General features: G+C 41.8%; 1 protein-coding gene across 6 annotated transcripts in view; it reads right to left on the reverse strand.

The window, feature by feature from the left end:
- The window catches only part of UNC13B (unc-13 homolog B), a 208,741-nt gene that overhangs the window by 134,531 nt on the left and 61,742 nt on the right, over window positions 1-12,468 (reverse strand). For all 6 annotated transcript variants that reach the window (XM_014257005.2, XM_088054006.1, XM_014257004.2 and 3 more), the window contains one exon: window positions 10,397-10,619. In XM_014257005.2, the coding sequence (XP_014112480.2) occupies window positions 10,397-10,619 (223 nt within the window). The remainder of the gene's footprint in view (window positions 1-10,396; window positions 10,620-12,468) is intronic.

A 12,468-nucleotide genomic window follows, 5' to 3' on the forward strand; every position in this document is an offset into this window, starting at 1 on the left:
AAAACTAGTACTTCTTTGAGGTACACTCTTGTCAGGAGCTGGACCACTGGAGAAGAAGGAAGGCAGATGAAACAGCCCCTCTGTTTCTTGTTGCTTCCCACTAGCAGGAGCAGCAGCGGGTGCTGAAGGCTTTGGTTCATCTGATCCAGTGAAGAAGGAGAATAGGCTCTTACTGGCTGGCTGAGATTTTGGAGCAGTAATATCAGATAAGCTGAATGGCAAACTGAAACCCGACTCTTTGGGCGTCTGGTCTGGCTTTGGTTTTGCCCGATTAGCTGTGCCTCCTGCATGACCTCCCTGTTGCTTTGGTGTGACTGTGGGTGTGCTGCTTTGCTGCCCAGGTGGCTGGCCCAACTGGCTTCCTCTGTGACCTTCGCTCACTGGCTTCTGTGAAACATTTCCAGGAGGTACTTTTTTACTCTCAGGAGACTCCTCCACAGCTTTTTTGCTTTGTTGTTTCTCTTGCACCCTGGGGCTAGGAGAGACCTGCTTGTCCATGCCTTCTGTTTTCACCTCTTTCTTGGGGGTGGAGGACAGACATGGCATACTGGCACTCTGAAGACCCACAGACTTCTCAGATTTCTGCCTTGGCTCAGCCACAGTTCTGCTATTGGGTTTTGGCAGAGTTGTAGTACTTGAGGTTGGTTGAGAAGACACAGACTCCACTTTGAAGAGATCTCCGAGGGATCCAAATAAAGATGAGATACCAGAGGTTTCCTTCTGTTCTGGCTGTTTCACCTCTTCTGGTTTATTACTTTGCCTCTTCTCCAGTTCTGGTGATGGCTGTGGCACTTTACTTACTTGTGTTTTAAAGAAATCAAAAAATCCAGAAGACTGGGGTTTGTTGGCAGTTGAGGTTGCAGGAGAATCTTCTCCAAGACTGAACAATTTCAGAGCGCTTTTAAATAATGTCTCCTCAGGCTCAGTGGCTGATTGGCTCTGAGCTGGCTGTGGTTGACTTGGTTCATTAATGGTTGCATGCCTTTCAAGACGCCTGGAAGCTGGTATTGCTTTAATAGGTCTCTCTTCTCGTATGGGCCTCCCATCTGTAGGAGTCTGACTCAGTATAGAAGGAGATCTTGTTAGTCCTGGCTTTTTAACATGGATGTTTTCAGTCTGGTGTAATTCTGGCTTTTCATTTCTAGTAGCCTCCAAATTAAGTTCTGATGAAGTATTTCTTCTTGGTTCTGATGTAACATGAAACTTCTGTCCTGCTTGTTCTTCATCCAATTTTTTATTTGGTGTAAGTGATAAAGCATCAGTCTTATTTTCAGATGATACTGACCATGTGTCTGTTCTCTTCAAGGCAGAACCTTCTGATGTCTCAGAGCCAGGGCTTGTAGACTTTCCAATTAATCCACCCAAAGCAGAAAATAAGGAGCTAACTTTGTTCACTGGAGTTTTCTTATCTTCCTCAGTCTTTTTTGCTTCTGTTACTCCTTCAGTAGATGCTGCAGTTTCTTCAGCTTTAGTAGTAGACTGAAACAGCTGGAACCCAAAGAATCCTGATGACCCACTCCCAGAAGTTGTCACTGGGACAGCCTTATTGAATTCCTTGGTGTGGACTTCCTTACTCAGAGATTTATTGAAAGCTGCCCTGGAATGTGTTCTGAGATCAAGGGTTAATGGAGGCTCCTCTGAATGATTCAGGGTTTCCTTCTCAGGTCTGAAATCTACTTTGAGTTTTTGAAGTTTATAACCTGAGAAGTCCAATGGCTGCTCTCTCTGATAATAAATAGACTCCTCAAACATTTGTGAAAAAGTTTCCAAATTCATGTTCATTAGCTGGTCACTCCTCTGCAAAGCTACTGACAAGTCCAGGGGTTTATTTGTTGTATAGTCATCTAGACACTCTTCTTCAGCAAACCAAAACAGCTCATCTTCACTGCCAAGAGGGACTTTGAAACCACAAACAGCAATTGTGTTGTCTTCCAGCATAGCTCTTGGAATGGTATCCATCTGGATATTATAATCCCAGCAGTCCATGTAGGAGTAAGTTTCAGGAGCACACACGTAGACATACTGTCCAGTGGGATCAGTGAGAAGGGAATACACATACTGGTTGTCACTGTACATGTAGTATCCACAATCACCATCTTCTGATGGCCACCACACACCCTGCTCAAGCATCATTATCCACTCCTGATACTCCTGGCTGTAGGATGAGTACATTAAGCCTTCATCCATACTTAAAGTCTCTTGGTCAATTAGTGTCCACATCGTTCCATCACAGCCAGAAGAGTAGCTCAAATCCATGGGCAACTCTTCAAATGAGTAACTGCCATCTCTTTCAAAGGGTGGAAAGTTACTGTAACTTTCGTTGAGAGAATCAGCAGTCCACGCATCATTTTCTTCCAAACAAATGTCTTGAAACATCAATTGATCGAATGACTCATATGAGATCGCACTTAAATCTAGACTCTGTCCATCAAAATTGGCATTAGTTTGCCAATCCATCACATTTGCATTCCCATCCTTTTTACAAAGATTCACTACCACATCATTTTCAGGCCATTCCAAGAACTGAGGGGGCAGAACAGGGTTCTGGTTTAACACGTAGTAAACTGGTACTGCTATTCCATGAGTGTCAGCCAGTCCCCCCACTTCATATTCCCATTCAAAGCTAGAATGGCTCCTTGTTTCCTGATAAGCTGAGTACTGCTCTGTAGGGTTATAGCTTTTATTAGTCAAATTGAGAGATTCACTTGATCCTTTGTTAAAAGGAGTTGGAAGAACTTTAGATTCTGCATCCTGGTGAGGAATATGCCTACTATTTACAGGCTTTCCAGACAAGTCCTGTACCTTGGCTTGGAGATTTAGGGCCTCAGGATGCCCACCATGGGGAACATGAGGCTCAGTTATTTCATCTACTCTTGGACTGGAGGGGTAGTTGGTAGTGGAAGATTCCGCTGTTTTCACATTATCCTGCTTCTCCTTTGGTTTTGGCAGCAGATTTTTTAAGAAGCTGGAAGCTTCCTGCTTTTCTCCAGTGCTGCTTTGACTGTCAGAAGCTATTCCTGAGTTACTGGGTTTTGTCTCGGAGCTTGATTCCTCACCTCTATCAAAAAGCTTCATGAAGCCCAGAGAATTTGGTTTTGCCTTCTCTTGCTTACATTCAGACAAGTTTTCACTTGAGGCAAACCTAAATAAGCCAGAAAATAATCCAGGAGAAGCACTTTTCTGGCTGTCACCCTCGCTTTTAGCAGTTGAGTCTTGATTATTGGCTGTGTTTTCATTTGAAGAAATGTGAAGAAAGCCAGAAAGAAAACCTGCTGTGTGCTTCTTCTGAGTATCATCTGCACTTGGAGCTTCTGGCTCTTTGGCTGAAGAGGTGGATTCAACTGAGCCTTTGCTTAAGTCTGCTGCACTTACTCCTTCTATCATCAGTCCTCCCTTTACATTTCTAGGTTCTTTGTGAGTACTTTTAGCTTTCTGTTGCTCTTCGTTGGCCTTAAGGGTAGCAGAGGCACTTTCCTGGTGTTTTTCTCTGTTTACCTGGACAGTAGATAGGTTTTCTTTATTCATGTTTCTCCGCTGTAGAAGTTCCTCCTTATTGTCTGATAAATTTGGAACTGAACTAGATTTTATTGAAACAGCATTTCCTGAATTACTCTTTCTGCCTTCAGGAAAAGAACTGCCACTAGAACCTTGATGACTTTTTTGGTCCTGTGTAGGTGCTAGATTTTCTGCAGAAGAAAATTTAAATAATGATGACATAAAGCCTCCCTTGTCATTCCTCTGCTCCTGCTTTGCTGAAGAACCCAGCCCAGTGATAAAAGGAAGCTTTCCAGGGAAAGGAAATAAGTGCTCTTCCTTTGATGAACTATTTTGTCTTATATCCTCCTCAGACTTATGGTCTTTAAAATTTTCAGATGTACTTTCTTTCTTCCCTTGTTCAGCAGAAGGAAGCAAAAATTGACTGAAAGACTTTTTGAGTGGGCTAAAAAAGCTTTCAGATGCTGTACCCTGACCTTGAGGCTGTGACTTAGGCTCCACATTACCTCTGTTTAGCTTGTGTGCCAGTCCATGGCCTGCAGGATGCTGGTCCTCTGAGTGATTTGCAGGAGGCTGCTCCCTGGCAGCAGGTGCACCCTCTACCAAAGTGGCACCTGGCTGACTTGTAACAGGATGCAAATCTGGTTGCTTCTGTGGCACATCTGGCTGCTTCGGAGCCAAGAGGCCATCAAAATTTGCCTTCAGACTGAAGGAACTGACTGAGTTTGTAAGCCTTCCAAAGATTGAAGACACGGAAGTGCTACTTGCGTTTACCTCTGCCTCGCTTCTAGTCTCACTTTTCTGTGTCTCTGGAACAGTGCTGCTGGTCCTGGTAGACACCTGTCCAGACAGTGTTTCACTCCTTTTTGCCTCCTCAACTTTCACAGCATGGCTGTCCTTGGTGTGCTCCTCTTTTGTGACTTCTTGTTTTGGCACTTCCTTGTCAGAGAAGATCTTTAAAGGATTAAACATGCCTAGAACTGAATTCACAACTGAATGCTGGTTCTGCTGGCTGTCAGCCGAATTTCCTTGTGTTTGCTGGGGAGGATGTGGTACAGAAGCCTTACTGTCTGTCTCAGTGGTTTCTGGCTTGTTGGAATTTGTGCTCTGGGCTCTTTTATCACCGCTCACCTGGGATGGTAGCAAAGACTGAATGGAGAACTTGGTATCAGATTTACTATCTGCTGCCCCTCCAGATGAACTCTCACTTTTCGCCTTACTAGTAAATACATTCAAGAGTCCACCTTCTGATGAGTTTTTGTTTTCTGTATTCTCTGGAGTGGAAGACACAAGTTTTTCAACAGATGCTGTGAGTTGCTTTGTGCTTGAACCCACTTTCTCCGTGAAAGAGCTGAACAGGGAATTCACTGTATTTTTCACACCTGACAAGTCTGGGAGAGATTCAGATTTGCCTTTGGTACTCTCCTCTGCAGCAAGATGTTTGGTCTGCTCAAACTTTTTAGCTTCTGCTGAATTATCAGCATTATCCTGCTTCAGTGGCACATTCTTAACTTTTTTTTTCGTTTCTGGCAATGTACCAAATTTGCTGATTTCTTCCTCCTTTTCAGCCAAGTATTCAGAGACTGATTCTACCAGACATTGAAGTTCATCCATTGTGTCTATGTACTCCTCATTGGGTTCCTCCACAGGAGACAGTGTTAAGTCTTGCACAGGATGACCATGCTTGCTCTCTTTAGTTTTATGTTTTTTATCAGAGCTAGCTTTTAACTGTGAGCTCATATTTTCAGGGAAATTAGCAGTTATGTTTCTCAAATGGCTGATGTCAGAATCATACCATCTTTTTGAAAGTGTAGCCAGTTCCCCCATTTCATCATCTGAAACAGGAGAGTACTGGAACTCATCAGAAGCACTGCTGTCAAATTCCTCAAGGACATCAACGGGCACAAAAGTGTTCTCTAGCATCCTCATGGGTTTCATGTCCTCAATCTTACTCAGGTGAAGTGAGCCTTCATGGTTCATCCCCTGTTTGTTGGGCAACTTGCCACTTTTTACCATTAACCCATTTTTGTATGGACGCAGGACTGGATAAGCAGGCAACCCCTTACCTTCTGAGTTACAGGTATATTTTCCAACTCTGTCATATACTGGGAAATCATCAATGGGTTCAGAACTAACTGCCACACCATTGAAATAAACTGTTTTTTCCCCAGGAAACTGCAAACCTCCGTTACATTGCAGGCTTATTCGTTCTCTCTCTTCAAAATTGTATCGCAGCTTCTTTTTCCTTCTTCTATCAATTGTATCATATTCCTGAGGATATCTAGGAACATCTACAGACCCTGACTCCAGACACACATTTTGGCAGCACCTTGACCTTCCGAAGTGATTTAAATTTTCTCTTTTTGAGAGAGTTTGCATCTTTTTCATGTTTTTCTCATGCCAACTCCTAGTTTTATGAGTTTTTTCTACGAAATCCTCTATTAATAGTTTTCCTAGCTCTTCGTAGCTCTCCTGTTCTTCTTCTCCATCTTCAGTGTCAAATGGAATGATCCTGACTCTTTCATTTCTATCTAGAGATCCTTGTCTAAGATGAAAAATAAAGGGAGTGGGAGGGAAAGGAAAAGAGGCAGGAAAAAAAATAGGAAGGGAAAAACAACAGTTTTAAAAAAAAGCTAGGAAGGACAGAAAAAATAGTAATGGAGAAACATGCATTAAATAAACTAAAATTAGAATCAGAAACATTCAGAAATAATAAAATTGAAAACCTGCCAATCTACCACCATTACACTTCAATCAAATAGCCAAAAGAAGCAGCATGGGTTATGAGATTACATCAGTTATGTCTGCACAAAATTTAGAAATGCCTTATTGAGGGAGAACAGCTTTTTGTGATCAAGTGAGGGCACACAGCCTTGGCTGTACCAGTACTCTGCTGTTGCTTTTTTAGGCATGCTTGAGAAGAAGTAATTTATTGCAGCAACAGGACTACTTTGAGATGCAGTGCCCACGCGCACCATTCCACTATGCTGTGCCTGCATTTCGATCACTCTGGACTGCAGACTTTGTTTTAGCAGTATTCATAAAGCACACAGGGACCCTGTATCTCCCAAGGGTGGCAACAGAGCAGAGCTTTCATCTGGACACTTAAGAGTCTCTGGACTCCAGCCACGTGGGGACAGAGGACAAAATGCAAACCATGGGGATGAGCAACAAGAGGAGTTTCAGCTATTTCACTGTTCCTTTCTGTTGGGAGAGCTCTTGCTGCAGCTAATGGCCTCAAGGTGCCTCTACCAACACAAAATTAAGATTCTCAGAGCAGTTACTGGACCAGAAGGTAAAACAAAACACTGGCACTGGATATTAGCCTATCATAAGCCTCAGATGCTTTTCAAGATCTGTACTTCCCATTTATAATGCATCTGAACAGATCCAGAAATTTATACTTTTACATTGTGGAAGAATGGATGAAGCTGTGAAACAATCTGATGCTTCCTAGAATCCAAGGAAATGACCTTTGGGATTTTGGGATTAATTCTTATCCCTTGGTCAGTAAGATTATCTCAATTGTTCAGCAGCTCCAAGAGTAAGAGCAAGGAAACTTCTCCTTGATCTAAACCTCCTAAGCTTCTGACAATCTGTGTACAAACAAACAGGTAGAAAGTGGATGTAAAAACATAAAAATTATTATCTGAAAGATGTAGCTTTGCCTCACATCACCCATTGCTGAGAACTAAGGAGTATGAGGGCATGTGTGCTCCTGTCCCCATAGTGCCAGAGGAGGGAAAAGACAGAGGTCACACGGGCATTTTATGGATACTGCTAATCCAAGATTCTTCACCAGAGAGCTGCATGGAGCACACCAACATAGGATACAGATGGGGTATGCCTGAAAGAGAGATGGGTCATTGTTTTTTCTACTGCTGCTTTAGTGCTGCATTTCCAACAGTATTGCTAACTTATACTAATTGGAAAGATGCTCATTACTTTAAATGAGTCCTGTTATACACAGTTTAGAACACTTACTACACTTCTTGCTCACTATTTTAAGTCGGTAATTGAAATAATTTTCTTTTAAAAGTTTCCCAGGGCCACCACAGTTACTGGATCAAGCCAGTAACTCAGCTGAAGACAATGGAGCTACATCAATGTCTCAAGAGCCATTATCTGTAAACACTGAACCAAAAAATTTACTAATTTAGGCATAAAGGAAATTACTTCTCTTTCTAATTGAGCTTCTTTCCCTCTATGTGTTTCCTCTGCTCTTTTACAAAGCAGCCCTTTTACTAGAAATAATGATGAGAAACCCAACACATGAGAGGAGAAAAAGACATCAGCCCAGCACTTAACTACTACAAATCTAAAAATCAGCTGAGGCAAACAGCAAGTATCACCTGAAATGCACCAGAGGAACACTTCAAAGCAGCAACAGCAGGAAGACAGGCAGACAGATACAGAGAGGGTAACCCACTCATCTGACAGATCTAGAGACTCAGATGTGGATTCTAGGTCAGTGTGGCCTCTCACAGTGGATTCTATGCTATCATATTGAGCAAGACTAGGGAGGTATGGAGGACAGTTTAGGAAAACAAGCATTGCAAAGGAAAGTTAGTGCTTAAACAAAGAAAAAAAAAAAAAAACAAAAAAAAACAGAACTGAGGGAAAGATGTCTGTCCTTCTGAAGCCAAACTGGTTACTGGCAGCAAAACACACTCCAAGGACAAATAACAATATTGCTTGTCATCCTTAAGACAGGTTGGAAGAAAATACATTCCTTCTACCAAAGGAATATGATCACATGTAACAGCTAATAAAGAGAAGCAGATCTTTTTCATCCAAACTCAAATATTGTAAGAAAAAAACCCAGGTGTAAGAACAGACAATTTCAACGGAGGCATTTTGCCACTGACCACCTTTTGCCCAGTTCTAGACAGGTTTTAGCAAGTTCTTGTCTGGTTCTTCTGGGTCTGCCCAGGAAAGCCTCCTACAAGCCCTCATTTTCACAGCAACCATCAGCTGCAGTCTGCCAGGAACACTGATTTCATCATGTGACTGCCTGGTACATAGCACTGAGAGCTGCTAGGAACAAAAGTCAAATACAATTTGTTCCTGCAATGCTCAGCTACAACTTTGTTTTGAAAATATTTAAGATCTACCCACATGCTTCTTTTCAGCCAGCTTGTTAGAAATACCTTTCTGGTAAGTAAGAGAATCCCACGTAGCTTCTTTAGAAAGCTTATTTGCATATTTTAAGATTAAATATGTAGCAAAGAATCTTGTTGGGCATGTGGAATATGCACATGGGAACAGGAGTGCTCAGATCACCATCAAGGATTTTCATTTCTGGACTGAAAGTAATTTTAGAAATAGCAAACTACAAAGTTCACAACTTTTTAGTACATTGTATCAGTCCATATCCTTTTACAACAACACCTTCAGGAAATCAGAGGGGAAAAAAGAAATATATTCCAGCTTCTCTATTCTCTAACAATTCAAACCAGCAGTGGCTCTTGGAAGGTCTAATATATTTATTTTTTAGATACAGATAGAAATTCACATATGGACTGACTCCAAGCAAAGTGAGCCATGAAAAACCACCTTTATTGTCAACACCACTCCAAGAAATCACACAACTCCAAAACTATGCCACCACCATTGGCTTCCCCTGACTGGGCATCCAACATCACTGTTCAGCTCAGCTTGATCAAAAAGAAAAAGCCTCATCTCATCTTCTCAGATAGATCTTCAGCAGTTTTACCACTGCAAGCTAGCAGCACAGACTCACATGGGAAAGGGAATAACTTGCTTATATGTAAGACATTTAATGAACTAGGAATAGAGCACTAGGAATGACACATCACACTGCAGTAAATGCATTTTGCTGGCACATTTGTTTCTAATTTTGAAACCTCAGTAACAGTAATGACATTAGATGTTACCATTAAACTTCACCCTTTCCCATTAATGATGCCACACATCAAGAACTGCAGAACTTAGCCTCAGCCACCCAAGACAATAACTGAATTTAGGTTCAGGCTTCAGAACACAAGAACATTCGCACCAAGGGAGGTAAGGCAGAACAAATCAGCTATAATACAAATAAAACTGCACCTCTGTGATACTGCTAAAGTAGTTGCCTCTTCCTTCCTCACCAAAGGCAGAAGCAGCAGCTCAGCCTGTCCCACAGAACCACTCTTACCAAGCTGACTAGCACTGTCCAAAATATTTTGCTTTCACCTTGCACAGCTAGCTCTAGCTCACAACCATTGATCCTGGTAAGTTAGTGCTGCAATGCTCAGTACTTCTACAAGTTAAAAATACTTGTGAAACTACTGATTTATGGTTAAAAAAAAATTTCAGAGCAAACAAACAATCTTTCATACAGTTAAAAGTAAATCTAAAGAGAAAGCACACCACTCAACAGTCTTGTATGATAACAGGAACAGAAGGAAAAAAACCTCAACTAATCTGTTACCGACTTTCCTCATGAATACTTTGTTTTGGCAGATCTAATAGAACTGGAGCTGGTCCAGAAGAGAAAATAAATCTGCACCAAGAAAGAAGCTCCCAATAGGATTAACTCTGCTAGAAAGTGTTTCACTGGCTTGGGAGGCACACCTACACCATGGTACCAGAACAAGCAACTACCCACTACTATAGTATTCAGAGAGTACAGAGAAAGTACAATCAAGAGTAAATGACCTAAAGCTGAGAGTATCTTTTAAAGGTAACTCCCTAAACTTCCAGATCTGGCATAACACATACCCTCACAAGTTCTTCCTGGTTCACAGCAGAATCCCAGTGTCAACAACACACATAACACCTTCCTATCAGAAGACTTTTAAGAGCCCTTGATCTGCCCTCCCCTGCCAGCACAGTACCTTCATGGCCTGCAGGGGAAAAACAATAGGGAAAGGAGAGCTACCCATAAGACAGCACTCACCTGACAGCCACATGCTCTCGATAATCCAGATCATAATTCTGGAGGGAGTCAGCACAGGAATCCCGCAAGACTCCCTGCTGCTGCAGGCGAGCCGGGCCCGTGAACTGGTGCACAGAGGCGTTGGGCTGTACGGTGGTGTGGTACGGAGGGGGGATGCTGTTGCTCGTCTCACTGCGGTAGTCACTGTCCCGGTCATCCACAGCACTGTCAGCATCTTCAAAGGCTAAGAGACAAAAGCAGTTTAAGGGCACAGCTCTCTCAAGTTGTGTTGCTGGGACAGTGGAGCCTGTTTAGTTTTGGAAGAATGACAAAAAAACTATTTCTGATGTGGCTGTATCTCCATCTGGGAGCTGTCTATAACCTCCAGTTCTCTCAAGCATGCAGTTCTCTCAATCTGCAGCGATCAGATCCACACCCTCCTTTCTCTCTTCCTCTTACAGGAATTTATTTTTCTTTATGCATTACTAATAAGCAGATTATGATATCTTTATTTAAAATGAAAGACCCGCCCCCCCCCCCCCCCCAAAAAAAAAACCAAACAAACCAAACCACAACAACAAATCATCGGCACGCAAAATTTCAGGTACTTTGCTGCTGCCAAAATGAACCTTTAGATATTGAAAAGAAAAAAACCCCACAAACCCAAAAACCACTTCTTTGTGGAAAGGAGCTCTTTCTGAACTTTTCAACTTTTTAGCTGTAATACTGTCCTTTCTTTTTGCTTCTGGAATTTTTTAATGCATTTTCTTTTTTCTTTTATTTTCTTTTTTATTTTGAAGTATTAGTTTAACTTAAGAGAAATTAATGGAGAGTATCAGTAGGAAAATCAGAAGAACTGGGAGAGCAGTTCTGCCTATAAACAATTACACTGCATAGGGGAAAACTGCACATTTAACACATACAGGTAAATTAGCTTAAGCATAGTACTTAGCACCAATAATATCCCTCACAAAGGAAAAAGCTCCTTTCCAGTGAGTCCCTCTCCTTGCAGAAACACTTCTGCTTGATAATCCTGCAGGAAAGGACAATACCAAGTTATAGTGAGGTAAGGTATCAAAAATACATGGCTGTGTATGGCTGTGCAGGATGCAAGATTATCTTTGCAAGCTTAAAGTGAAATACACACACCATAAGGCAGTGGAGTGCACCATTAACATGCTTGAAACAAAAGAAAATAAGGATCAGCCATTATTCATTCTCTCTGCCACCAAGTCTGTCTAAAAAGGACAACAAATTAAAACCCTCTCTGGAAGGTTATCCAATGGTGTGTATCCTACACACTCATTCATCATGAGGCTGAACAATGAAGTGAAAGGGCTCTTTACATGCCAGATCCTTCAAGAGCCCTGCATTTAAGTGCTGAAATTCCAAGCAGATGGAATGCAGCATCAGGGAACCCTTTTTTTCTTCCATGGGTGCTTCCCATACCTCTAGCTCAATTTCTTTTCCTTTAATCTGAGGTACAATTTGTTCTTGGTGATCTTTTCAGTTCCTTCACAACATAGTAAGATTAGAGTTCTAAAGTTGATGGAAGAAGAGAAAAGAACAGCAGCAGTAAACAGCTGCAAAATATGGGCTGCTTGATAAGCCTTGCTCTACACTCTTAAGTGGAACCAATTCAAATTAATTGTCCACAGCGAAAATGGAGTTAAGCCTTCTGCTTTTTAGTAGTTTAAGTGCTGCAAGGTTCTTGTCAGTCTCTAGTCAATTGAATAGAAATGAATAGCAATCACATGCTGCAGTACTCAGCTTTATTAAAAGCACAGTGTCCATCAATTTTACCACAGTTCAATGCTTAGGAAAAATATTCAAAATTTACTACACAAAAATTATTTCATATGCCAAACCCCACTGAGGAGCACCAAACTTCCAGCCTGTGGAGCAAGGGCTGATCTATTTGTCAATCACGAGGTTCACACTGACTTCACAAGAACAACAAGCTATTACTCAGCTGAGCAATGTCAGTGTTATTGCTCAACACTTGAGCCATTGCCATCTAATGAACAATAATTACTTCTACTGGGACAGAAAACACACTGCTCCAAAGAGTCTTTTAATGCCTCACTTTGCTG

Source organism: Pseudopodoces humilis, chromosome 4, assembly GCF_049639895.1.
Source record: "Pseudopodoces humilis isolate 2021_Gansu_Grassland_sample_001 chromosome 4, ASM4963989v1, whole genome shotgun sequence".
Lineage (NCBI taxonomy): Eukaryota > Metazoa > Chordata > Aves > Passeriformes > Paridae > Pseudopodoces > Pseudopodoces humilis.